Source organism: Scleropages formosus, chromosome 13 (assembly GCF_900964775.1).
Source record: "Scleropages formosus chromosome 13, fSclFor1.1, whole genome shotgun sequence".
NCBI classification, from domain to species: domain Eukaryota; kingdom Metazoa; phylum Chordata; class Actinopteri; order Osteoglossiformes; family Osteoglossidae; genus Scleropages; species Scleropages formosus.
Window position 1 is genome coordinate 12,242,202 of NC_041818.1, and position 27,768 is coordinate 12,269,969.

A 27,768-nucleotide genomic window follows, 5' to 3' on the forward strand; every position below is an offset into this window, starting at 1 on the left:
AATCAATCTGTATGAGCTGCATTGGATTAAAAGTCTCATAGTATGCCTACAAATTAAGATGGCCTATCTGGCTGCTATAAAGATGAGTAGGAACACTAGTAGAAAATAAGAAGCCAGAAGAAAAAAAGACTCATTGAGATTTAAAAATTTGGCAAGATTGCATTTGAATGTGGTGGTGCCCAGTGACAACTGCGTGCTTTCTTCATGGGGATTTATGCCCGATTACAATATGTACTGAATATATAAAGTAAGCTCTGCTTTATAGTGACCAAAGATGTTCACAGTCCAAGACTCATAGTTACTACAAATTCAATTAAGCAGCTCAATTATATTACTCCTCTATGACCAACCAAAATAACTTCTATAGACACAGAGCGGTTCAATTGGTTATTACTTCAAGTGCTATTTTTAGCAAATACATATACGGACAAAATTTATCACACCCAAACTCATCTGCTGCTATAGCCTGTTAGGCAAAGTGAAAGGGGGAAAAACTGCAGATATCTAACCTGTATTTAAAGAAATAGCTGGTGAGGTCCAAACATAAAAGGTGCCTCCCAGACTCGGTCAAAGAAGGGTTTGGCATGATAAAATACTGAAACAGCAGGTACATTAAAGATCAACTCAATAGTTTCTGCAGATGTATACATGATCTACAACCTTGGTCTGTGACAGAAATGAAAAAGATGTGTGGAAATTCAGTACTTTTCATATGCACAAGAAATTGTTTTTTTTATTTTTCAGCAAAAATGGCATGGGTCCATTTACATAGATTACTGCATTTAACATACATATGTAATGTGTGGCTTTATATAATTACTATTAAAAACAAACTTAAATTTCAGATGTTAAGTGACAAATTAGATTTAAAATTGCTTGTTACTGTAGAGTACCCAAATTAGTCAAATAATATGCCATAGTTTTGATAAGCTGGCCAAAGAGGAGGCCGAGTTGCATGCTGAAAACTTCCGATCAGAAAGCAGTGCACCTCTCCCAATCCTGGCACTGCAATTTTTCTCTGGAGACCTTTTTGGAATTCCTGTCTCTTATTAGTCTGACAAATACAAAATAAAAGGTAAACAATTAAATCCTAGCAACCACTAACTGAAAAGAGGATCAATGCAGGGAACAGCCCTACGTCACTGCCTCCAACGTATCACCTTCCCCTCACACAAATACCTGATATGACCTTCCGCTCACACGAATGACTTTATGCAATGCACAAAGTCACTTTCACATTGGCATTAAATTTGTAGGCTGTGTGCAAGTTGCAGTGCAAAATTTACACTTCATTTAACTATAATTCTTTGTTGGTGCCCCCAGTGGATGCACTCCTCTTTACCCCTCCTTTCCCCTTATTAGTATGGACCCAAATACGAAACAAACCCTCATCCCTGGACCCTTGAAAAGTAACCACAAAAAGGCTGCATTTGGGTTGACAATCATTGCTCAGACTTGTACGTTCAGCCTCATCCTGGCATAGAGAAAAGTCACCCTTGAGCAACGAAAAACTCTTCTCCCACTAGATTGGCTCACATCCACATTCAGAAGATGGCAGCCCAAACCACCTCTCAGAAACCTGTGATCTATCTAAAAGACATTCACATAGATGTTTCTCATCGCAAAGTTTATTTTTCACAGCAATGCAGTGCTTCATCTGCTCATGTAGCATGGAGTCATCCTTTATTGGGAATGTAACATTTTTCATCTTGAACGCTCAAAATTCCTATGAGGCAGCCGATCTGAGTAGCTTGTGTGAACCCACCAGTCCCACATACACCCAGGCTTCAAACCCACAGTCTCCCGTGCTATAAGGACAGCACCTCTGGCATGGGCTAGACGACAAAAAAAAAAAAAAAAAAAAAAAAAAAAAAAAGATGGTGATATGAACTGGACTGGATGTTTAGCATGAAACTACAGTTCTTTCTGGGTGTCGAATAGGATGAGTCAAAAACATGCACAGCATCTCGGTTCTCTCTGAAAACTAAAGACAAGTTCCTCGTAAACCCAGAGTAGTTTACTACTGCTGCAACTGTTTCCTCTGGTAAAAACTTACACAGCCAGGAAATGATATCACAGGACATGAAGTGGGGCTGACTCACCGCTCAGTGGAGGAAGACACGGACTGACTAATCCTCCAGTGGAGAGACTGTACGACATGGGACTTTCCCCTCCCCCAAGATGAGTCACCAGCAATACCCTTGCTTCATAATGCGGATGCCCCGCTTGATAACGTTGCCCTTTCTCCGAAACAGCCAGTACTGTTCTACCGCTCCCCAGAGGATGACTGCACTCCTTTTTTTCCCCTAAACTCATTATTCCCAAAAATACATACAAAAAGAAAGATTTCAAAATAATAATAAAAAAAAAAAGAAAAAAATCACATTACATTCAGGAAAGTTCTACAATCCTCATCTACAGCTGTAAGAGGCAGCGCAACCTAACCAAAAGAGCTGACTACAGCACCCCTAAATCGACACCTCCTCCAAGAAGGAGAGGGGGGAAAAAAATTGACAGAAACTTAAACATGACACTAAGACAGAACAACCCTTGAGAAAACAAATGTCCATTATTCCGCCTATGTCATGTGTACTCATCTTAAATAAACTATTCTAATTAAAGATATGTGGCCTTGAGCAAAGTTCTACAGCCATCCACTGGAAATACTCAAACACGTGGCGCTACCTAAATTCTAGCAAAACACACCTGGTTTAGGATATTAAATCTGTAGTGCTGGAATTACTCTGTAGACAACAAATACTGGTTGACCAGTTATGAGTCGTATGGGGTTGGCGTGGCAGCGGGAGGGGTAAGTCCCGAGGTCAGGGTCTGCTGCCCCAGGAAGGAATCACTTTTTGGAGGGAGTGGGAGGGGGGGGCTTTTGCAAAGCCAGTTTCTAGTCATTCTGTTAGTCCTTGCCACAGGCCCAGTTCACGATTGTTCTCTACTGATAGTGACAGATGTTTCGTGCTGCAGCTGCCACTGCTTGTGAGGTGGGGTAGAAGAGATCCCGGGTGCAAGTTGGAGTGGGTGGTCAAGAGTCGTGGGAGGGTGTAGGGGAGATGGGGAAGGGTGGGCTGCAGAGATAAATCTCAGATTCGTCATCAGTCCTTCCTCACTCTCCTGTTTCTGGGAGACCGCCTCAGGACATCATCTTCTTGTTTCTGTACAATTAGGAAGGCAGAGGATTAGCATTATAAAAAGTGGTCATCTGTCATGCAGGTCTACCATTCATGTCCAGAACTCTGGAAATCAGTTCTGAATTGAGGAACTTGATCAAGAGGAGCTTCAAACACTAGAAGGTTCTGCATTCTTTCTGTTGCAGTACAGCATTTGTCTGCAAATGTCCTCATTAGACAAGAACCACTGACCTCTTCTTTGCCAGCCTCTTTCCCTTCTTCCTCCCCCTCCTCCTCAGGGCTGGGCTCTGCTGAGTTGTCTTCTCCATCACTCTTCTTTGTGTCCTCTGGTGTTAAAGAAACAATATCCCATCATGGTCACTATGCAAGTTTCTTTGAAAACAAATGTCACCAGGCCTCTATTTTATTTTGCCCCAAAGTGTCATGTCAGCCATCCCAGACTGAATATTTCCTGTACAATTGATGCAAAGTCAGCAAAAAAAAAAAAAAAAAAAAAAAAAAAGGAATCACAGCTCCAACTGTGCAGGAATATCACAAACTGAGGTTAAAATGCATTAGCACCCGTTTGTGATACCAATTTTTGACAAGCACACCAGTATGAAATTCAGGTTCTTTTTTTTTTTTTTTAAAAACATGTCAGGTATTGGATTACTTTGCTTCAACGAATTACCACAGATCAAAAGTTTTCCAGCAAGTAACCATCATAACATGAAAACAACCATTTACAACATTTAGAATCAGAACCTAGAAATGTTTTTGCAAACATGCTAATTGGGTAATGCTATGGCAAAAAGGTCGCAGGTTATCATAATTTGAACTACATTATGTAGTACATCTTATGTAGACAAGACATGTACATTACTGTAAATATGGTCTACAATGACATTTATAATTACTAAAGAGGAGACAATTATGTTGACCTTCTGTTGGCCTTTTTTTAATCCAAGGAAGGAAATCGTACCAGGTGATCATTGTATTGCACTGATTGGAAGATTCCTCTTATTTTGTGAGTAGAACAAGGTCCATTCACAGCAACAATTTTATTTCAGAGAATAGTCAGACATGCACCACAGTTTAATAATCAGCTACACCAGAATTGTGTATTGTCAGATGTTTTCAGCCATTAACTGAAAAAAATTCAACTTTTTTTCATTGAAATTAATGGTAGCACAGAACATGAAGTCCTTCACTGAAAACAGGTGACTGCAGCAAATGAGATGGATGAAATGCCATACCTGTTTTTTCTTCTTCACTTCCCTCTTCTTCCTCCTCCTCCTCCTCCTCCTCTTTCTTTTTCTCCTCCTCAGTCTCATCCTTTACATCTGGCTGAGGCTCATCTGTCTTTTTGTAGTCAGTAGATGACGGTTTCTTCTGTCAAGCACAGAAAGACAGGGATGCAGCGCTATTCAACGGGGTGAGCTGAATATGGTGTGCTAGAGGTTCCTCCAAGGGATCTGGTTCTGGACACCATTGTGTTATGCCCAGACTGAGTTCTGCTTCACAGCTAGAGTTTTCTTTAACAACAGAACAGGACTGGGTCACAGCAAGACAGTCAGAATTAGAACATAAATACAGGCTTTACTTGCACAGCAAATGTCATTCATTCCTGAAGATCTACACATAAGGGTTTATTTTACAATAATTCACTAATTGCCATTAATTAAAACTTAAAAATCTCACTGTCGCAAAAGGTTCAGCCATTCCTGCCTGACCTATTCAATACACAGAAAACCAAATTCAAAACACTTATATTCTGCTCTGTACACCTTTAAATCCATGTGTAAAACTATTGTTTATTAAATAAGACAGTCTTGGTCCTTTGATACTACTTTCTGCTTTCTCAAGTTTTTTTTTTTCCAGTTCTTAAATCCATATAGTCTCTTTCAGATTACATGGGTAACACTAAATTTGTCAACGTGTGAGCATGGTGAGTGCATGTGATTGCCCTGCTATGGGCAGGAATCCCATTCAGTGTATTCCCTGTCTCACACAGTGTGCTTCTGGGATAGTATCTGAACCACTGCAACCCTGTATCATAGCAGCAGTTGCTCACAAAGGATGGATTATGGTGTTTTTATTTTTGTCACATTCTATGTGCTGCTCTTTATTGTAAATTTCTTTGCTTTAGAGTCATAATCCATGACTCTTTACAATTTACAAGTGTTTGAGTAACTGCTTTTAAATGCATTATAAAAACAAGGCAATTCTAGATGTCATTTAATCACTCAAAACGCACAGAACTCCTCTGCTGTGCCACTTCTGAAATATAGTTTGTGACAATAGTAAAAGTCATTCATAACCTTTCAAAAGAATCTGTGCATTTTTATCACTTTCAAGTTTGAAACTGATAGATAAAGGCTTTAAGTAACTTTTTGCACTTTATATTTTAGGGTAGAAATCAGATATGCTTGTATGCTACAAAAATTCTAACATTAGCATTCATTGAGCAAGGGTAGCCTGTCCATACAGGTAAATACAGCACAAAACATTAAAATATGTAGAAGGCTTAGTCACACAGCACTAATCAAAAAGGTGAGCAAATATTCTGGAACTCATTACAATTATGATGAAATGTTAACTTTTTAGCAGATGTAAATCTTGTCCAACAAAATATTTGACAGTTATGTACATAAAAAATAATCACTTTTTTAAAAAATAATCTTTACAACAGTGGCAGAAGGTTTTCCCAGAATAAAAGGTACCATCCTATAAAGGCACAACAGTGTAGCTTCTATAAAAGAGCTACAAACTTTTTTACTGATTGGTAAGAGAAATGCCACAGGCTTTACAATTGATCCAAGAACCTTAGACTGTAATGTCACCTGTCGGAATCTGCTAGGTTTTTTTGCCCAGCAGCTGAAGGAGTCTGTGGGATCATGTCATATGACACTTATGCATTATACAGATGTATGACCAAGTTGTCTTAAAGGCATCTGGTACAACAGCAAAGTTACAGAAGCAAGCTGGGTGAAGGGTCAGGGAAATTGAGATATGGACATTTTTATAGTGAGCAAAGAAATCTTGGTACTGCCACAGGAATACTGTGGCAAACTAAATAACTGCAGGATAAATCCTTTGGTCTTACCTTTCCGGTACAGCAGAAGACAACAATGAGCACAACAGGCAGTGCCACAGTCAGAACGTAGATGACCCATAGCCAGGGTCGCTCTTCTGCTGCCGTAAGCATCTGGTTCACTATGCCAGGCTGCCAAAAGAACACATCATCAAACCACTTTCTGCAGAAGCAGTGACTCTATGGACATTTTATCCCATTAACCACCAATGATTCCACATACAATCCATCCCATCCTAAACTACCTGTTTATGGTGTTTAACATGCTTGGAGTACTTTGACTTGCTGTCCTTTGCGGTCACTATAGGTGCATCTAAAGTATACATCTATAGGTGTAGAAAGACTGCCTGTATGACAGCAACAACTTTGCAATCCTTCAGACATACACCAGTTACTTTCACCTATGACAAACGAAGGCTCGTCTAACACAACCCTGCCAATGCAGACTGCCACATGACTCAGGCTGTCTGGGTCTCTCCATAGCCTTTGTTGACTGGCTGCTGGCCTTTTGTGTACAGCTAAGCCATGGAGCCCCCAGTGGCTAGAAGCTGCCTGCTGCACAGAGCCAGCCAATATAAAAAGAGCACCAGTCGGCACCCAGGCACACTGGAGTGTTACCTGCTCTATTATGACATCTGGGTCTACAATAACTACTGATGGCAGAAAGAAAAACATCTGCTACAGATCAGCAGTGTGACATGTATGACAGAGGCCAGAATGTTTCTATTTGGATTCTGAGACAAAGGAAGTGAATGAGGAGAGAAAATCAAAACAGGGTCTGAATAAGAAACCACCACAGGGGAGACTCAAAAAAAGGGGGACAGAAAAGGCATATCGGTGAAGAGCGTGGTGCACAAAGGCGTGACCACAGCTTAGACTAACTCACCTCAGCTGCACTCTCTGCTGCTTTCTTCAGACCCCACCCATCAGCAGCCCAACGGTCTGCAGTGTTCCTGTCTGATGTGATGAAGAAGTTGTCGAAGAAGATGTCAGAGGACATTGACCAGAGCTCCAGCCCTACGGCACTGAAGGGGGTCATACGGAAGGGGTGCAGGTCTTCAAAGAAGTCTGGGTTGGGGATTTTCCTGGGCTTCCATATGCCCTGCAGGGACAGAAGCACTCTTAAAAACTAGACAAATATGACTTGGGCGAGGTGCAGCATTACTTGGCAAGCTTAGTGGAGTTTTCATGGTTCTAACAGTACAGAACTAAGATACAAGGTACTTGTGTAAATGTGACCTGTACAAGAAGAAAGATTTCAAAAGTGTTACCTGGTAGTTGGGGTTGTCAATCATTGGGGGCTTCCACTTGCCCTTGTAGTTAGGGTTGTCAATCATAGGCCTCTTCCAGGTGCCACAGCCAGGAGCTGACTCACACTTGGGGTTGGGGATTTGTGGGGCCTCCCACTCTCCATCCATGTCCTCATCCCTAATTGGGAGTAGCACAGCCAAGAAAAACAAAAACATACATCAGCAGTCCATCTAGCCTCACCAGCAGTGGTTAGATTATGCTTTGCAGCTCCATACTCTGCAATAAGCCCCAGGAGTACTGCCAGCTGGCAGGGATATTGAAGATTAGAGTTACTGGTGTTATGGATTGATAAATACATTTATTATAAAAAGAGGGAAAACTAGCTCAGTCTGGACCAAGTAATAATGGGCTAAAGCCAACTTGTCCACATGAACCTAGGATAAAAGCAGATACCAGTCTTCGGGCTTGACAGCATCAGGATCAGAGATGTATTCTGGCTCGTCATCCAGCCAACCATCTGGCTTCACAGCATCCTCGTCTGGAATCTTAGCAGGGGCATCCTCATCCCTATTAGACAGTCATGAGGACCCACACTATGAGACGTCCATGCTGAAACATACGTGATCAAATGTATACAGACCATAAACTTACCAGTCTTCAGGTTTGACCGCATCAGGGTCCTGAATCTTGGGCCGCTCATCCCAGTCCTCAGGTTTGTGATCATCCGGATCCTCAATTTCAGCAGGAGGGTTTATCGCCGGTGTCATGTCAGTCAAGAGGTTGCCACTGTTTATGACAGTCTGGTCCACCAGGATTTCAAAGCTGTTGTCTGGATTCAGTACTAGAAAGAGATAGTTGTCTGTCATTAGCTGTTCTTAAGGGGCTGAATCATACAGCCACATGACAGGTTTCTTATTCCACCAGGTCAGTCCCTTGAAGCTGAAACAAACCCTTTTGAGATCCAGAGTTCACAATTACCAGCCAGAGGAGGAAGAGGGAGAGAAAAAAAAAAAGAAAAAAAAAAAAACCACACAACACAAACACTATACATTAGTGCACATTAATAAAGCTTAAATCATATATACACAAAGTCCAGTTTGAAGCACTGCATATACCAGTGCACCAAACTTGTGAAAAGTGAAGTTCAATTTACAACAGCTCAAACAATTATGCATGAGCCATCTGCAGTATAACAGAAACCTAAACCCAACACAGTACAAGTCCACATAGGACCTTAGCAAAAGCTTAGGTGTTACCAGTAGGGTGCAACACCAAATTGCAGAGGGAGGGTAGCGAAACTGTACATGCAAAAACACGGTACCTAATGTGTACAGATGGGTCTTCTTGTCTGTGTAGTAGGTTCGCAGGTCTGCATCAGGCTTCTTGGCATGTTTCTCTTCAAACTCGCCAGTTTTGGGGTTCTTGTGTCGGAAGATGAAGTGCAGTTTGTAATCCTCACCGCACTTGTCTGGTCCAAACATGATGGTGTAGGGGGTCTTGTCCACAAATTGGTCCTGCAAAAGGTGACTGTGTGAGGACTTGCTGGCATCAGTATGGCCACTTCTTTTATGGCAAACAGTAACTTTAACATACACCTCTCCCAGAATAAGAGCTGCAATGTTAAGAAGCCAGCTCCATGGTTGGCTCCAGTAAACTTATAACTCTGACACTTCTCATGCTGCATTACAGAAACTGCATTCTGTCTCTTCCCACAGCTAGGAAAGACAAGGTCAGATCACAGAAGCGTACTGATGTATGCTGGTTCAACCCTTACTCAGCATTACAGAGCAGTCATGGAGCAGGGAGCACCAGTGACAGAAGCGATGCAAGGCTTAGTTTCAAACAATCACAGAATATTTGCCAGTTGCAGCTGCCAAGAGACTCACCAGATCAAGATCAGGAGTCTGAGACAGCAGTTTCACATAGGCACCGCCACAGTCAATGCCTGACTGGAAGTTTACCTCATACCTGTACAGGGAGGGATGCACTTTACAATCTTAAAAGCTGTTGAGGTGATGTTAGCATTAGGGCCAATTAATGCAAATAAAAAGCCATCTAAACAAGCACATTTTAAGGCATAAACAATGGGACCTGTACAGAGAGGAGTAAGCTGTGCAGAACCCAGTAGCACTTGCATTCAGGAAGGGACTTTGTGAAAGACCAAGGACAATTATTAGCCCAAAGACAGCGCACAGCACATTTACAAGACATAAGGTGGGCACTTGGCATAACACCTGGGAGGAGTTAAAGCTAGGTCTTTGGCCCTTACTGCACAATGAGTGGCTTGGTGTCAAAGATGAATGGTCTGAGCATAGGGGCGGCGATGGCATGGTGCTTGGCACGGGACTTCAGCACCAGTCCTTTATCCCCTGGAAGGCGGCTTTCAATCATCTCCTCCACTTCCCATTTTCCTGCAGAAAATCAGCATGCTAGTCAGGCAGTGCAATATGCACACCCATCCATTTTTAATAACCACTTATCTAATTAGGGTTGGTGTGATCCAAAACCAGTCATTCAAAGCAGAAGGAATAAGACAGGGAAGCAAGTCCATTGCAGAAGACACACACAAACTTGCTAATGAAACGATAGTATAATTATGGTTAAATTGTTTCCTTAGAACTTTAAGTTAGACTCTACAACCTACAGATAGAACTATAGAACTTTTTTATTGTAGATATTTATTTTATATAATAGCACAACCTAAATTATATTTAACATTTCTAGTTAACATGCTAAGATTGGTACAATATTATTGACATAAAGGGAAGCCACTTAAACAATAATAAAAAAAAAAAAATTTACCATCATACTTGGCGATCTCCTCATCTATGCCGTCCTTCTTTGCCTTGGACAACACCCACCTAAACAGAACCAACATTTTCACAGTTAAAACCAGGTATGCTGTAGCAGAGCTGTCAGAGAATGCAAAATACCCCATACATCTGCGTATTTACTGCTGCCTTGTTCTCGAGATCTGTTAATTTGGTGGCAAAGATCTAACACGGGACAAATGCAGCGCTCATAAAAAGCTTCCAAAGCAAGTTCCAAAGAATTATAATTGAACCTTGTGCCACTCATTGATTCTAGAATCATTTCTAGTTTTCGTAGTTGTCAAAAACCCTGAGTTCCAGTTTAGAATACTGCTTGTTTGAAAGCAAGTCAAAAATTAGGCGTGAAGACATGTTGGCAACTAAATGTAAATCAGCCAGTTAATGGAACCGAACTGCACTGCTGACAACTTTTCATGCAAGGAGAACAGCTGGTGAAGCCTCACCCATCCAGCATCCCTCTGTCAAAAGACTCAGCAAAGTAGTGTTCTCCCATAGGCTCTGGAGGTTTGTAGGCCACCTGAGGATGCAAAGGCACAGAGTCAACGGGTCACTCGGCTAATCCCATGAGGATAAAGGAACACACTGAGGACATTTTAAATGGCACTTAAGGTTTCATTAACAGCAAAACTGTAGTGCTTCTTTGGCTGTTAAAAATTCAGCTGGCAGACTTGCTCCTGACGGACTGCCAGAGTGTAAAGGCAACGCTTTTTCCTAGAAAGACACACGTATCCTATACCAGTTTAATATCATAATCTCATAGTTGCTATGCCTGAGATTTCATATGGTGAAGGAATAAAGAAAAAAGATTCCGTGCACACTAAAAACAGTATGTTCTTGTGCCAATTAAAGGGGGCAGCACACTAAATTGAGATTACTAGCTGTGCAGGAAGCAATCTTTAATTTAGCCAACCAACAAAATTCTCTTCATCTGCTGTTCGACTCAACATTTATAATTATGAAGACACCAAGTTCTCTTGCCCGAGGGCAGCATAGCGTGTCATCATGAAAACGACACAAATAGGCCTGCTAGCCATCCGAGCCGACGGCTCTAAGGGAACGGCCAGCAAGGAAAGCAAATCAGGCTAGGCCTTGACAAGGAGCTCACCTTTGGGACAACGGGTGGTTCGGGGGTCTTGTCCTCTTCCACATCCCCGTCTCCGACTTCCTCCAAGTCATCTTCTACATCGACGTCATCCCCTTCATCCTCGGCCCGCGCTCCAGCCCAGCTCAGAGCCAGCAACAGCACACACAACCTCCAGTAGCTTGCCATGATCTGCAGTTAGACAGTATGGTCCAGTCAGTGACAAGATCAGCGGAACTGAGGCCAACCAGGCTGGAAGATGCCAGTCACACACCAGAAGCATTAATTTCCAAGTTTTATGGAAGGAGACGGACCAGTGTGTTTTGATTTTCTGTCCCTGCTACACCACAAAAAGGGGTGGACCCTGTTTATATGAATCAATCCTCTCCTAAAAACACGAGGCTCATTACAGGCGGCGAGTGGCACTCGTCTCCATGACAACTCAGGCCTGCAATCTGCAGCCAAAGCCTGTTTTGCTAATAAGATTAAACTCTAACACATACACATTATACAGCATACATACACCAACTCAGTTCCTGCTTCTCTAATGACATCAAACCACACCCGGACCCTCCGCTACAGAGTCCTGCGATGGGCACCGGCGGCACAATGCTGTCTATTTTTGTAGATGTAAACCCACAGACATCCTCTGCATGCAGCAGTACTTGTGCTGTCCTGGCACTCCTGGCTGTGGTTCACTAACCAAGGGTATCCAGGAACGGGGGGGGGGGGGGGGGGGGACAGCAGGAGGCTCTGGTCATTAGTGTTGCACATGATTTAGCCTGGGAAATTGTGTGCATGCATATATCAGTGTGCTAGGGGCAGAGGAACACATACAGGAGACTATGTGAGACAATTTCACATTCTGTACAATAAATCCCACCATCCAAATCTACTTGTCTACTTCAGATGTGTTTTCCCATCCCCGTTCATTCGATATTTACATTACAGCAACACTGTCAGCGAACTGACGTGTACTGCATCCACCTTCACTGAAGTCACTTCAGTAAATGACCGGCACATGTCTTGGTACAGTGACCCACTGACCCAAGACTGTTTGCAGAGCTTTCATTGGCAAGAACTGCAATACTTTTAGGCATAACAGTACAAAATTCACTCTTCCCAGACAGCGCAAGAGCAGCTGTGTACCAGCATCGCGGTGGACTAACCCAGTGCTGCGCAGCTGGTGTGTCGTCTTCTAGACTGAAGCCATGTTTGCGCACAGGAAGCCAGTGACTTCACAACATGCACATGTGAAAAGAATCCTTCTATTGTACAATGTACATGGTGCAGTATTTAAGCAGTGACCCAATGAGTAACTCCGAGATTTAGAGAGCCATTCTACTTTTTATAGAGTGCGGTCCTAACCAGAGTGACATAGAGCACTGAACATTACTACTGGGAATGACAGTTACAGTGCATGATAAAGTTATAGCTAACATTAAGTCAGCGGGCAGCTGAGGAGAGGAAAACAGACTCCCAACTGCAAAGAATTGAAGAAAAATTAACTGCAGAGAAGGTCCAAGCACCAGTGGCTATCCAGCTCTCCTGGGCATTCTACTGTGAGGAGATGGGACTAGTGTGGGTAATGTCTAAAAGAAAATGAAAACAATTATCAAGATTGAGCTATCGCTTACAGGAACTAAATTTGCTGTCAAGAACCAAGGCTGCAGAGCCCAATCATGGTATTCCAGTAAAGGAATTTTAAATGCCTTGAAGAAGCTACCACTAGAATTTGAACCTGCAACTTTTACAAGTCCACCTGCTTTAATAATGGACACTATGCACCACCTGAAACTTCGAGTGAGACAGATGGGAGGGGGGGGGCCTGTTTAGCATAAGGCTGATGGGTGAAAATAAAGGGGGTAGCAGGGGGTATGAATGGTTAGGACTATGAACTTTTGACAAAACCTTACAGTTTTTAATAATACAATTAGCACTTTGTCCAACACAGGATATTGCATGATATCTTGCTCGAGGGTAATACAGCAGGGCCCCAAGTCAGTCTCTAAACCAGCAACGTTCAGCTTACAGGTCAGTGTTGATGCATACCATTTACAAAAGTTCTCACAACTATGTATGTATATAATTTGACATTTCTTTACAAGTACAGATAGAATTTGTAGTTGTTACTAACATCTCAAGGCCAGGTTGTAAAACTCCTAATTTTTCCCCACTGTGATGGTCTATCACTTGAAACAGACATTATGAGAACTAAAAATAGACCAAATCATGCATTAATGAGGTTTTTTTCCCTCTGCCCGAAGTCACTTGTAATGCACTGTCATGTCACTTTACTGAGACATAAGCCAACCATTTTCAGACAAATATTATTATATATTTGCAGTACAAATAACAATGTTTACCACTTCCCATCCCTGTATAGATCCACGCCAAGGACCATAAATAACTGTCAATTTCAAACTTGCCTGTATGCTGCCATTACACTGCATTAACCACAAGCCCCCTGGCCAAACCAGACCGACTGTTTTCAACTCCACCCTGGCAATTAAGTCACACGTATCATAATTCAAACAAAAATATAGAACCGCAGCCCCATACACACAAGAACATCGTGGTAGCATTGTGGTTAAAGCTGCTGCCTTTGGACTCAAAGGTCGCAGGTTCGATCCCCACCGCCGGCTGTAGTTCTCTTGAGCAAGTTACTTACCCCGACATGCTCCAGTAAAATAACCCAGCTGTATAAATGGGTAAATAATTGTAAGGTTGCAACTGTAATAATGTAACCTTGACATTGTAAATTGTTTTAGAGAAAATTGTCAGCTAAATGAATAGATGTAAGCCACCGAGAAAAGAACCACTTGCATACAAACATATGCAAATGCAGCAGCTCACAGCCAGTGCCCTGGTGGTTAACGTGGTCAAACATCTTCTCCACAGACAGAGGGAAGAGCACAAAATTAAATTAATAAGTAAAGCCATAATACACCTATTCCTCTGGGTGCCACCTTTATGACCTTTGGCAGTATATCCGGAGAAACTTAAAAACATGTCTAACTGGTTGACGTGCATCTGTATCCTGGGGATGGAATCCAGGAAGTCCTGGGACTTTATGACTTAGAAGTGCAGTTTTATTAACATCATTTACAATATTAATCAACTTCACAATTACTTACCCATTAACACAGCAGGGTATTCTTACCCCATCAATTGAGAAGTACCTTGCTGTCAAAGGCATTACAGCTGAAGTGGGATTTGAAACAGGAACCTTCAGACCGCACAACCAGGGCACTCAGCTGACCTTGTACCAAATGTCAAAAAATGGAAGTACAGCAGAAAGGAGCACGCATGTCCGCAGCCCAGCGCACACAGACCACGTGAGGCAGGGATGAGACCCGGGATGCTGAACGTGGGAGACGGTGCGCGTTCAGCGTTAGGGGTCTTCGGTGCGCGGCTCAACAGAAAACTGCTGTCTCACTCACCGCACTGCAGACACACTTGAAATAATCACTGAAGTGCCATGCAAAAGGAATACAACAAGATGATGTAAATTAAAAGAAAATGTTAATATGCTGAAGCAAGAAGTGCAGGTTGTCAATTTACTGGGCCAGCACATGGGATACAGTGGTTTGGTCTCTGCTTCGACGTAACCCGAGTGGTGCTGCTGGTGGTTTGAATCCCACTACCACACTTACTTACCATCATCATCATGTCATGATGAAGCAATACAGCAAGAAATGCCCTGCCCGTATAGGTATATCAGTGTAAGTTGACCAATACTGCAAATCCCTGCGGAGAAGGAGTCGGATAATTACATGGGAATGTACTGAAAAGAACTGGGAAGAGAGCAAACTGTGACTCTGTTCCGACCTTATCCGCTCTGTTTGTCCCTCGTCGCGCCCCTGAGGCTGAGCTGAGCTATGGATACGACACAGTGAATGTACTAATAAACTGCTCCACAGCACAGCGGCCGCAGCAGCTCAACACACACGGTCGGAAGCCGCCCCGCGGTGACAGCCAGGGGCCCGGGGACGAAAAAACGGCCATTTTACCACCACACCACACACGCAGCGCGGCTCGCTACTTACTTTCTCTTTCTCTCTCACTCACTCACTCACTCTTTCACACACGCCCACACGCACTTAGGCTAGGAGCTCTGCTGTGACTATAATGGCCAGCGGAGCCGCTCTCGCCTCGCTCGCCCGGCCCGCCGGGGTCTGTCAGTGCGCTCGCCCTCAGTTACTAGCCACCAACGAGCCGTTCGCGCAGCGCTTCGGCGCGAGCTGCAAGGAGCCCCTCCCCCTATTCCTGGGTGCTAATTTCTATCGAATACATATCTACAGCCAGTAATCTTTTAATAATATATTACTCACACTCAACTCGCTACATTCCCAGCTTTTGCCTTTACTTACCAAACCTCCACTTCCACGACGTGACCACCTGGAACTACTGCCAGATCACGTGTGTCGGGGGAGAAACGCCGAGGCCGTGGCACCGCCCTCTTGTGCGCTAATACGCTACTGTCCCAGGACTGCCGAGGACTTCCGGAAAATATGAGTGTCTGATAGCTTATCCACTGTGCCACTCAAATGATGTAATATCCGCCTCTCCACCCAAACCTCGTGGACGAGGCTGATTGGTCCAGCGCTTGAGGGACACGAATATTGATTGGTTTATGCAAGGCCTGTGGCGCAATTAGAAAGGGGAAGATATTTGAAGCGTTCTAGAGGAAAATGTATCGTGGCAACAGGTTGATTTGAAATCGTAAATTAAAACGTATATTTTATTCATCGGAAAAATAACCATTAACAGTTTAAAAGTTTCCAGTCAAACCCGAAAATTGTTAAAGCAATAATGAATGAATACCTCGCTACGCAGCAGCTACGAAAGAAACATGGAGGAGGAGTAAACAAAACAAGCGGCGTGCTCATTCATTCAATCATTGTAGACATTATCTACTCGTTCGGAAGCTGTGGGTTTCATGTTATTAAATGAGCGCGACAGATGTCAATGCGCAAACTCGTCGCTGGTGAGCTGCTGTGTGCTGAGGATGCTGAACATTCTAGAAAAAGCCTGACTCGTTTAACCCTTTGCTGCCCTCAGCGGTCTTCGTGGTAATCCGCTTTATTTTATCATATTACGGGGTTTAATTCGGCCTGTTGGAGCATGAATTCAATTATATGCACTTCTTATGGTAAAGTTACTGCCTTTAAAAAATGTCAAATTTAAAAAAAAAAAAAAAAAAAACCACTCTTGACGTGCCTTGAACAAGTAAGAATAAAAACTGGTAGTGCAAGATTATTGGTTCTTCCTGGATTTGCTAAGAATGTCGGGAATTCTGTACTCTTCCATGTAGCAGAGTTAGTTACTTTATGGGTGAGGTGAAATCTGCGCAAAGCCCACATAAGACCCAGGTATGTGTGTTCCGGGTGTGCTCCGCTCTATTTCATCACCCTCCTCATTAATAATCTCATGATTATAGCAGTTCCAAGTGATTCCAGATAGTGACACATAGTTTAATTATAGAAAAACATGACTATTGTAATTTTACAATCCAGTGCATCTCGGAGATTTGTTTGTACGCGAAGAAAGCAATAAGGTTCCGTTCTCTTTTTCCGGGCTCCCCAAACCAGCTTTTCCCACATCCAGACACCTGCGAGCCTTGTTACCTTCAGGTGGTGATGACAAGCCGTAATGTCCCGGCTCATTCTGTATCCAAACACGAAAACAAAGACCCTACAAAATATGAACGACACACAACCTCTCCGAAAACAAGTGAAAATTACTGCATTTATTTACCATGTATAAATTGACTGACAAATTAATGAGTGGTTGGGATATTTTCTTTGGATACAAACATTAAAATCTTAACCATTATGAATTTCACACAGTTTTGAACTCTAATACCCAATGTATTCCCAGACTGCTTCCCAGGGCAAGGCTTCTCTTCAATAACATTGACCAGGGGCCAAACTGACTTCAACAGAGGGCTGGATATTCAGCTTGTCTCTGGGAGGTGTCGCTGACCCTTGGCAAGCTCCTGGTACAAGCTATTATTAGCCTAGGATTTGCTTCAATAAAGGCTTTGGTATGAGGGGCATCCCAAGTAAGCTGGAAAGAGGTTACCAGCAAATAAAAGTTTGCAGTTTATGAGTTCAGGCAGGAAGCAGATGGCATGATACAAAACTGTTCTTACAGACAATGCAGGTAAATTTCTAAAAAAAAAAAAAAAAAAAAAAAAAAAAATTACCCCCACATTGATCTGATTATTTCCTAGGTAACTCTGATGCAAAATCCTATTTTCAGTCCCACAGATATGAGTTCTAAAAGCTCATATCAAATGGTCTCATATTAAATCACCAGTTTCTTTTCGAGTGATACCTGGAATGAATACAGGAAAAAGCAACATTGCTGAAGATATGTTGGAGGAGCCTGTTCACAACTCTCTATTAGACAGAAAGCAGAGCAGGACATGACAGCTGTCAGTCACATTGGTGTGATAAGGCTTCTCTATTTCACATTCTGATTTCACCGTTTCTGCTTTTACACTGAAAGACAGGTGGTGCAATTCCCCATCTCTGGTTTTGTAAAACAAACTCAAAAATGTCACCCTCTGCTGACTTACAAAAACTATCCCACCTTGCATGTTCAGCAGGGAGGCTAAAGTTTGTGGGGTTTGCTCTCAATCAAGCAGAAGTTTAAGGATGATATTACACAGCAAGTTCAGCAGTCACCAGGGCAAGGCTGGTTCACGGTCATGTCACCGAATGAGAACCAGCTGTCCATACTCCCATGTAACCCAATGGCATCTTCCACCACCAACGATTACAGCAGCCACCGAGATGGATCAAAACCCTCAAGGCTGTGTCTGAACTATTATTACACACCCCAAAATCACATTGCTTCTTTCGCCTTCTAAAGACATCACATGAACACTACTACTAATCCAGAACTCACACTGAACATTAGTCTCAACAGCACAGCTGGATACAGAAGGGAAAAGGGAAAAAGGCAACAGAAGTCCTTTTCCAGAAAGCAGGTAAAGATTAAACCGGATCAGCGTGGTTCCTGAAACCATTCGAAAGACCACCGATGAGGACGAGACTCTGAGTGATGCTGTTTGGATCATCTCCCCTCGCTTCGCTTTAACAGGAAATGAGCTCGCAAAGCAGGAAAGGCCTTTACCACCTTGTAGTGCAGTGCTGTGGTAAAAAACAAGTAGTTTGGCTGCCCCCGCTAGACTTCTCTCTGGGGCAGGCCGTAGGCAGAGGCAGCTCTTTTGGCTGCTCTTCCGAGGAGATGCCCTAAACACAGAGGTGACGTGTCGGGTAGAAAGAAAAACGGACTGCGAGCCACATTCAGAACTGCACTCGATGACTGCTTTCACCTCCACTTGGGGCACACGAACAGCTACTGTGATACCAACGTACTAAAACATCTCATCTTCTGCACCTACATGTCTCAACTGAACAAAGGGATCAGAGTGTATAGTGTCCATGACAACGGAGGCAGCGGTAAATGTGTGGCCAGTGTGGAGGCCTCTGCCAGGAATGTAAACGGAGATCCTCAACCAAAAGAGCTTCAGATCACTAAATTATACAGGGCTCTTTTAGCTTCATGCTGCATTAAGGCAAATTTCTAGCTCACATATAACAGCACCCTCACAAATACGACACCAGCCCAGTGACTGATCGCAAGCGACGTCCTTCGGTGTGTTTAAAAGTGACCGAGTACCTTCCCGAACCCGACTCCAAGGCCATTTCCTCCACGCATGCGGAACATTCCTCTAGATCTCGCCAGAAAGAATGTATACCGTACATATATACATACACACAGACGTGTTTATATTTATGTTTGTACCCCTACATATACATATTTGCACATGTATGTACAGTCATAAATACCCAACAATATTTTGGCAAAGGAAAACCAGGACATTAAAACACGTGACATGAATTAACCCAATAATTCCATTTCGAGAGGCATTGCAATCACTTTGTGGTCAGTGGGTATTGTCTGTAGCAAAGTCTTCTATCCCAAAGCAGCATTTCAATTTCATTAATTTATTAAAGGGCAACATGATCCAGCAAGCCCATAAACAATCACCAGTGTAGTTACAAGTACTGAAACAAAAACATATGTACACATAAGAACAGTCTACTGCGTCCTCCGTCTGCTAGAGCCTTCATCGTCCGGAAGTTTCTCCAGGAGGTCAGTCCTCGAATTTGGCCTGCCATGCCAGCAGCGTGCCAGGAGGGGGGGCTCTCAGACCGGGCCGGAGAAACCAGATTCTGCAGCTCGGGCAGAGCAGCCGCTAAGGACCCAGCCTCCACCGAGTGGGTTCCTGGATTTACGAGGTACCGAGGGAGGCCACTGCTCATTCTGCCTTCTTGATGAAGATCTGAAACACAGGAGGGTGGAGATGAGGACAAGACTGAGCGAGATCCGTAAGGAGCCAGAAATTATAAGGTCGGCCCTCCATCCATCCACCCACCCACGCACCCACCCATCTACCCACTTTCTAATCGTCTTATCTGACTGATTATCACAGTGAAAAAAGAACACCGGTGTGATTCTTCGGATTTCGTCATGCTTTTGGACACAGTGTTTAAGCCTAACATATTTTGTGGTTATGGGGGGCGCGGTGGCGCAGTGGGTTGGACCACGGTCCTGCTCTCTGGTGGGTCTGGGGTTCGAGTCCCGCTTGGGGTGCCTTGCGACGGACTGGCGTCCCGTCCTGGGTGTCCCCCCTCCCCCTCCGGCCTTCCGCCCTGTGTTACCGGGTAGGCTCCGGTTCCCCGCGACCCCGTATGGGACAAGCGGTTCCGAAAGCGTGCGTGTGTATTTTGTGGTTTCTCAATAAGAACATGACGCCATGAATTTGTATCCGTGTACGGTCTGCGTCTTCAGTATGAAGGAACTGTCGGCACAGAGACTTCTGCCCGGTCAAGCACCCACGGGTTTGCGCTGTTTGACTGATGTCGCACACCGTGCAACTCGGCAAACGCCGACACCTGACGCGCCGTTCTCCTCTTACTACCGCAGCTGTCGGAGCTCACTGCAGCTTTCGAACACGAGAGCAATCATTGAGTCGCAGGTTCGAACCCCACCTCCAGCTGCAGTACCTTTGAGCAAGGTACTTACCCTACATTGCTTCAGTAAAATTACCCTGCTGTATGAATGGGTAAATAGATGGAAGTGGCTTAATGTTGTAAGTCGCTTTTGAATAAATGTAAATCTAGAGACAGAGATGGTAAAGATGCAGTATAAGTGGCAAAGAAGAAGAGATATTTAGTTTTGAAGCAGCAGTTGGGGTTATTGTAACCATTAGTCAGGCATACAGCAGCCAAATTGCCTGCCGCAGCCCACCTCGCTGAGGATGACCCAGACGGGTGAGTCAGTCATCACAGACAAACGGAGGGCCTCCAGTGGTCCAAACGCTGGGTCTACCTCCCCCTCCGCGATGCCATTCTGAAACATACCTGAAAAGTAAAGTAGAGAGGTAATGAGTCCCCCCCACACACATGAGTTTGTGTCACCCTTCCATTAAGGGATGCTGCTTTAGACATGTCTGGTGGGAAAAAAGAAAAAGAAAAAGAAAAAAAAAAAAAAAACCCCCACATACTGCACTGACCCTATCCCCTGCATTCCGGTTCTGGGATCTATTAGAAATACTGTGGTACAATTTGTCTAGACACAACTTTATTTTGCAGGGCGCTGGTAGGAATACTACGTACAGGCTATTTTCTGCTTTGCTTGTTATCTGCTGAAATGCATGAATGTCACATATTATAACCCTTCCTGCACTGAATGTGGTGTTAGCAGATAATGCTGTATAACTGGGTTGTGTCTATTCCATCCAGCTCCGATGTCTGAAGAACAGGGGAGAGAGAAAAAAAAAAAAAAAAAAATTTTTCATCCAGAAGGACGGCGAGCTCCATCTCTAATTAAAAATCCTATGCCGCGATGACATAATGCTGGTCCCGTACTAGAGGGGGCAGGGATCATTTACATTCCGCATGCCCCCAGCTCTGCCTGGAAGTGTGACCTTATGGCGAGACCTCTTCCAGCAGGAGCTCTCATCAGTGAGCCTCGTCTTCCTCACCCTGACTGGGAGAGCCTGGAGCCAGGAGCAGGCAAGCGACAGCCAGCCACTGCCTGGCAACAGGGTCACTGTGATAACTGGGGAGAGGAGTGTGAACAGAGGGAGGCTGAGACAGGAACACACTCCTTACGCTGCAAGGAACAGTCAGCTATCAGTGTTTTAATCACCTCAAAGCACGGGTAGAAATAAGTGATTACTACATTTCAGCATGTTGGAACGTCACCTGTTATGCAATATGTATATGCAACGGTACGTGATTCACAGCTTTGTGCCGTCGATGACACCGATCAGGACTTAGACAGAAGAAAGGCCAAATGCCACCCAAGCCTTGCACGCACACGCACACACTGCACACTCCACCCCCTGGGATCGGGCGTCACACGGACCAAATTACTGACCTTGTAAACAAACAGTTGCAAGTAAACATTCTGCTATTATATCAGATGTATTCAGAGTTTTTCATTCTTCCTCTCTATTTCCAGGATAGGCTCTGAACAGCCGAGACCCTGATTTAGGATGAGTGGACATCGATGGTGTGAGCGCAAACACAAAAAGTTTTTTTTTTTTTTTTTTAAAAAAAAAGTGACTTTTGCGGTTTCCTGCTAAATTTTCAAAGTTCCCAGTGCTTCTTGCACAGAAACGGCACTCTGTGCAGACACTGCATGCAAGAGTTGAATATTTGTTGATACTGTACACAAGCAGACGAGTGCCAGAGCCTTATTGATCAGGGCACTGGACGATATCGTGAATGAAAAAGAGCACTTAGTATAATTTATGACATCCTGAATGAAGGGGAACACTTATTGTAATTTATGAAGTCCTGAAGAGTTGAGTTAGTCGGAAGGCTGGAAACCTGACTGCACAGCTTGAAACCTTCTGTCCGCTGTTGATCCAGGAAAACCCGGTGCCTTTCATTTCATTTTCCTCTCGCTTGTGGAGACATGTTTCGGCTATGATATAACTAAGCAACTAACCCAAAACAAACAGATATTCTTGTATTCGTGACTTTGAGATGGAAGGTCTTGAGATGAGACTCACCGCCCTGATATTGAATGAGAAACTTAAATTAGTTCAGCAACATATTAATTTATAAATATGCAAGAGTCGAAATCAAACCATATAATTGCTTTCGCTCTAAGTGTCGGCTGAGCAATAAAAAATATTAAATTTACATGAGGTGTAGCAGGCAAAAATCAGAGGCCACAACCCCATTCGGGGGAAAAGCTCATTAACGGGAAACGAGTTCCAGGTGCAGCCATTCAGCCTCATTGATGATTTTTTAAGCATAGGCTTTGCAGACAGTTGGGGGTGATTTTATGGGCTCTTCCCGGAATGTGATGCTTGTGTTGTATTGTTTAGTTCTGTCATGTAGTGACCTGATTTAGAGTTTTCCTTCCCCTTTTCAGCATCTGAGCCAGAGGCTCGCTCTTTTTATTCATTATTTGACATTGTTCGTTTGTCTTCCGTTGAATTCGTCGTCAGGTGCCAAAAGAATAACGAATCACACCAGTCCACACTGTCTTTGGACCCCACACACACGCACCGGTGTGTATAAACATAACAAAAGGAAGCCTCACACTTGATTGTTTCTATATAAACTCCAGACCAGGAAGGGAGAGGCTGAACCTGCTCACCTGCGGGGCAGCACGTCGAGGCGGCGGCGACGGGGGCGAAGCAGCCACGGCTGGGGCCGATTACACTCCCTATTTCTTCCCCGGTGCCGAGCAGTAGGAAGGAGAGACCGAGGAGGAGAACGAGACGAACCCGAGCTCGAACCCGATCCCAGAGACTGCGCCCGCGTCCCGACCGACCCGACTCTCCCAGCCCCCCTGACGAAACCTCATCCTACCTGTTCCCTAGTCCCCCTTTTCCATCACCTTCCTTCTCCCCGCTGTAACGGCAAATAAAAACCTTCACCAACGGGCAACTGCACCTCTTGTCTCCTGCCTCGTCTCTTACATGTGGGTTTTAACAACTGTAGATACTCAACTCGGTAAATCGGTATGGAGTAAGGATAAAAAGGGGTCAACACTAAAGCCACGGTCAGGACAAACACTGACCAATCGTAATTATACACAATGCATTTACAAAACATCAGGACACCAGCTGATCCCATGGAAGCCTGATGAGCGCTACAGCAGTCTGCAAAACACTCACCGATCCTGATAAATCCATCCTCGGTGCGATGGTACTTCGGCGTTCTCTCTCGTCCCTCCTTCAAGGCCTCTTTCTCTGACTGGATGTTCTGAGTTTAAAAAGGAGACGCACTGAGTCGGTGATCTCTCTCTCCCCCCCCCCCTCACACGCACATGGGGGGGGGGGGGGGGGAATGAAAGGCATTTACAAACACACTCTCACAGACAGACAAAATGTCAGAAATGCAGAAAACCATAAAAAAGAACACCGACTACATCTTTTCGCAGTTCTTTGTGTGCAGGTAGACCGGCTGGAGGACGAGACAACTTGGCATGCAGAGCGGTCGGGTGTCTGATCCATTTATTAGAGCCGACGGTGTTTCTGACCTAAGAACCGTGTGATTTTCATGGTCCCGCAACGTTGAAAGCGCATCACCTAATATTACAGAGACAATAAGAGATGAAGCCGCACACCGAGGAAACAAAGGCCCGAGTGTCCTTCGCTGGCTCCGTATCGCATCTACGCGGCATTTAGGAATATTTCTATCACAGAGGCAAGAAGCTACTCATGCCTTCGACACCACGGACCGAGAGGCAACCTGACCGTCAGAGCAGCCTAACTCACTTTTAAAGCCTAAATTAAATTAATGCTCCATTACAAAACGTTGTCCGAAATAATTACACAACATTAAGGGAAAATGTCACATTTGGAACGCAGTTTTAACTGTATTTCTCCACATGGAAATATTTGCATCTACATTTCAGTCAGACGTGTACCGAAGTGCTCCTAGCTCCCCCGGTAATGAACCCATCTCTCGGTGCTGTTCTATTTCCTGAAATATCAGCAGGCCTGTCAGGAAACCAGTCGGTTCTCTGAAGGAGATCCAAACAATCGAGGCGCCCCAGTCCCTGGTTCTCAGAAGCAGCTCGTATCTAAAGAGCAGGATTTTAACAAAGTCATCAGGCTACTTGACTCCAGCAGAAGGGGGTGGGGTGGGGGGGGGCTGAATATTTTAAATGCCCAGACCCGCATGCCACCACTTCCTACCATGATGAAACCGCTCCTGAAAGCTAGGGCCAAACAAAAGCCCGATCCGATTACTTCAGCTGAGGGGCTCTTTACTTATTCATACCGCCTTTAGGCCCAGGTCGTCTCAGAGGACCGAAGGTCCGGTACATCTTTGCCGCAACTGCCTGCTGAAGCCAGCCCCCTTGAAGCAGAATACGGGCTCACGGGGGTATAATGGCGTGGAACACACACACTGAGGGGGAGGTGGTTGAACTCCTTGAGTCTGGTCCTGCAGGAGCCAGTTCTGGAGAAGCACCTAATTTACTCAAATTATATTTTGTTTCAAGTTCTTCTCATAGAACGCTAGAGGACTTAAAAAAGCCAGACAAACAGATCTCATAACCTGGGTTGACATTTTTTGCGGCCCTTTGGCTCTTCAAGTCCACGGCTGAGTAGTCCTGCATAAACCTTGGTGGTCCAGACCAGGGCTGCACCGCTACCTCCTGAGAGACAACATAGAAACTTTGTAAACCCAAGAGACTTACGTCGAAAGGCAGGACTTCCACAGTGGTGTTGAAGAGTTTGTCCCCTGGATGCTCAATGTTGCCACTGCGAAAGAAATACCTGCAGCGGAGAGAGCAAGAACTCCAAATTGGCGCAGCTCTCTGCTCATCCTGCCACAGTAAAACAAAGCAAAAGTTGTTTGTTCATGTCTTTAATGTGTTTGTTGCGTGTCTATTAGACACGAGCAGACTGACCTCTCAATCCGGACAGGTGTAAAGAAGCGGATGCGGATGAAATCTCCAGCCACTGGAGTGAATGCCCAGAAAAAGTCCTCCCCAAGGTAGGCCTTCTCTAGAGTGTAATGCTGGTAGGTCTTCAGGCTGGTGGTTACCTCTGCCATGGGGTTGGCATGTCCTTTGTGAAGGGTCTGCTTCCCAAAATCCTTGTCCTGGAACGAGACGTGGGACAACCAGTGAGAAAGGAAAAAAGAGGCGTGGGTAATGAAATTACAGAGCAATCGATGTGACATTGATCAGATCAAAGTGGGTCTAATACAACAGGCTGGCTTCCTATAAATGGTCTTGCTGCTAATCCATTTAGAATGATGCACTCTGGGGAAACGCCGCAGATTTGCTCCCATCGAATTCATCTTATGATCTTCGTTTCTCATCATGTTATCGTCATGTCATGACACACCCCACCCTATGCCCTGCTGCCCAGGCTGTGCCCACCGCAGTGTCACCGGAAGCTGGGCCCAGCACGTTTCCTACTTACCTTCCAGGGGTTTAGAGGAGAACTACTTAGCCCATATAGTTTATGTTCCTACTTAACATGACTGAGGGTTAAGGAGCACCCGGTGCACTGCATCACCTTCAGCTTCTGGATCTTCCCAGCCAGCGAGGAGTGCGTCCCCACGTGTTGGAAGAGCGAGGGCTTGAAGCGGATGCGCAGGTTGGCCTTCTGCCTGTCGCAGTGCTTCTGGAGGGGGGAGAGGAGGCTGTAATGTCCCCATGCTGGTCCACGGAAACACTACAGAAGGGAACAAAGCTAACTGCACGCAGTAAGCTGAAAATCACTTGCCAGCCCCCGCTTCAGAGGAAGACAGGGGATGCAGAAGGCTTTACGTCTTTACAACGAGCGAGTGAAAAGTGCGGTTTGATTGCCTGCCTATTCCGAAGACCGACTCTTCTGCTGTCAAAGTATGAACTTGGCTGGCATTTAGTAGCAGCACAGAATACGTCCTATTTTTTAGATGTTCTCCGAGCTCTGTCCGTTCCAACGGATACTTTTCTTTTTACTGTACTGGTATTGTATTCTGTTGTCATGGTTTGCTGGGGTCTAAAACAAAGGGAGAGACTAAAAATAATGGGTTTTTTTAAATATATAAATAATACATAGTGATAGAACAGCACACATAATGATAGAATACATTTACAAGGATTTAATACAATAAGAGTTCCTCAATCATTAGGGAAATTAAAAATAAAAAATAAAAAAAAAAATCCAGACCCATATGACCACTGACCCTGATACTCACAGCATCCTTTTCAGGGTTGCAGACCTTCACCCACATGATGTGGTCCAGGAGCCAGTCGATTGGCTTGTCCTTGTAGAACATCAGCATGAACTCCACGATAAGCGAGAGGTCCAGAGACTTGAACATCTTGCCTGTGGAGTTGACACAGATCCTTTGCTGAAACGTCACACAGGTATGGTAGTGGTTGGAGGGAGATAGTACGCGTCGAACCAGAAACGGCATCCTTCATCCTTGACGACAGCACGGCCAACAGCTAGATCATCCCCACACATCGCACACATACACACATCGTCTTAACCGCTTGTCCCATACGGGGTCGCGGGGAGCCGGAGCCTAACCCGGCAACACAGGGCGTAAGGGGACACACCCAGGACGGGACGTCAGTCCACCACAAGACACTCTAAGCGGGACTCGAACCCCAGGCCCACCGGAGAGCAGGACCAGGTCCAACCCACCGCACCACCGCGCCCCCTAGTTCATCCCCTCTACTCTAAAATAATCATAGATAACAAGGTAAACACAAGCAGCGAAACAACCACAGCAAGCCTGCAGCCCTACATGTGTCTGGACTTCCTCCAACAGCATCCTTCCCCACACGGGGTTCACGCGAACATGTCCAGCTTGCAAATGAAACATTTTCGCTTCTCTTAAAGGGTTAACGAACCGTTCACACAACTTTAATTCAGTTCTTCCCTTCAAATGCCCCCCGGCAAAGCACCGCAGTTCTGAACTCACCTAACCCGCTTGCTTTCAGCTGACAAACTACAGGTGGTCCTCATCTTGCGATGGGTTTCCGTTCCAACAATCCCATCGTAAGTGAAATTCTTTGTAAGCCTCATATCTTCCTATATGAATCATAAGTGCATGACTTCTGTATTGCATGGTAGGCCTTGTTGTATTTATCACCACGTTCACACATTACTCATGATAAAATAATACAAATACAGAATAATAATACTAATGTATACTGTATACAGTATTATATTTCCATGCTACACTATTCTTTTCACTTTAATTTCGAAACCTGTTGTCTTCCCTTTCTTTTCAGCAACACCAAAACACTCAGTTTCCACTTGCTAGCCATTTTAAATAAACAGCAACTTGAAAGGAATCACAGGGGGAAAGTTTGGTAACCAAAACA

General features: G+C 44.5%; 2 protein-coding genes across 4 annotated transcripts in view; both read right to left on the minus strand.

Annotated features, from left to right (window-relative positions):
- Positions 1-736: 736 nt before the first annotated feature.
- canx (calnexin) lies at positions 737-15,835 on the minus strand. The gene is made up of 15 exons (XM_018737318.2): positions 15,750-15,835; positions 11,401-11,568; positions 10,739-10,812; positions 10,267-10,325; positions 9,734-9,875; positions 9,351-9,432; positions 8,786-8,978; positions 8,116-8,305; positions 7,918-8,031; positions 7,485-7,641; positions 7,100-7,315; positions 6,226-6,345; positions 4,376-4,511; positions 3,372-3,466; positions 737-3,164 (listed from the first exon to the last, which is right to left on the minus strand). Exons 2-15 carry the CDS (start codon positions 11,563-11,565, stop codon positions 3,105-3,107), a joined length of 1,803 nt encoding a protein of 600 aa, XP_018592834.2. The 5' UTR covers positions 11,566-11,568; positions 15,750-15,835; the 3' UTR covers positions 737-3,104.
- A 1,724-nt stretch (positions 15,836-17,559) lies between these two features.
- The window catches only part of mgat4b (alpha-1,3-mannosyl-glycoprotein 4-beta-N-acetylglucosaminyltransferase B), a 59,148-nt gene continuing 48,939 nt past the window's right edge, over positions 17,560-27,768 (minus strand). For 2 of the 3 annotated variants that reach the window (XM_018737293.2, XM_018737294.2), the window contains exons 9-15: positions 26,628-26,758; positions 25,961-26,068; positions 25,345-25,538; positions 25,132-25,210; positions 23,600-23,687; positions 20,707-20,819; positions 17,560-19,738 (exon numbers count right to left, since the gene is read on the minus strand). In XM_018737293.2, coding sequence (XP_018592809.2) covers positions 19,715-19,738; positions 20,707-20,819; positions 23,600-23,687; positions 25,132-25,210; positions 25,345-25,538; positions 25,961-26,068; positions 26,628-26,758 — 737 coding nt within the window. In that variant the 3' untranslated portion in view covers positions 17,560-19,714. Of the gene's footprint in view, positions 19,739-20,706; positions 20,820-23,599; positions 23,688-25,131; positions 25,211-25,344; positions 25,539-25,960; positions 26,069-26,627; positions 26,759-27,768 lie in introns of those variants that run through there. The other variant, XR_003798075.1, reaches the window with a different exon arrangement.

What these genes read in the sequence shown, in the direction of transcription:
- canx (XM_018737318.2), bottom strand. Translation starts at nt 11,565, where the DNA reads ATGGCAAGCTACTGGAGGTTGTGTGTGCTGTTGCTGGCTCTGAGCTGG. An exon ending in AGACTCCTGATCTTGATCTG is followed by an intron (nt 8,979 to 9,350) that starts GTGAGTCTCTTG and finishes CACCTTTTGCAG; the next exon opens with GACCAATTTGTGGACAAGAC. An exon ending in TCTTCTGCTGTACCGGAAAG is followed by an intron (nt 4,512 to 6,225) that starts GTAAGACCAAAG and finishes TGTGCTTGACAG; the next exon opens with AAGAAACCGTCATCTACTGA.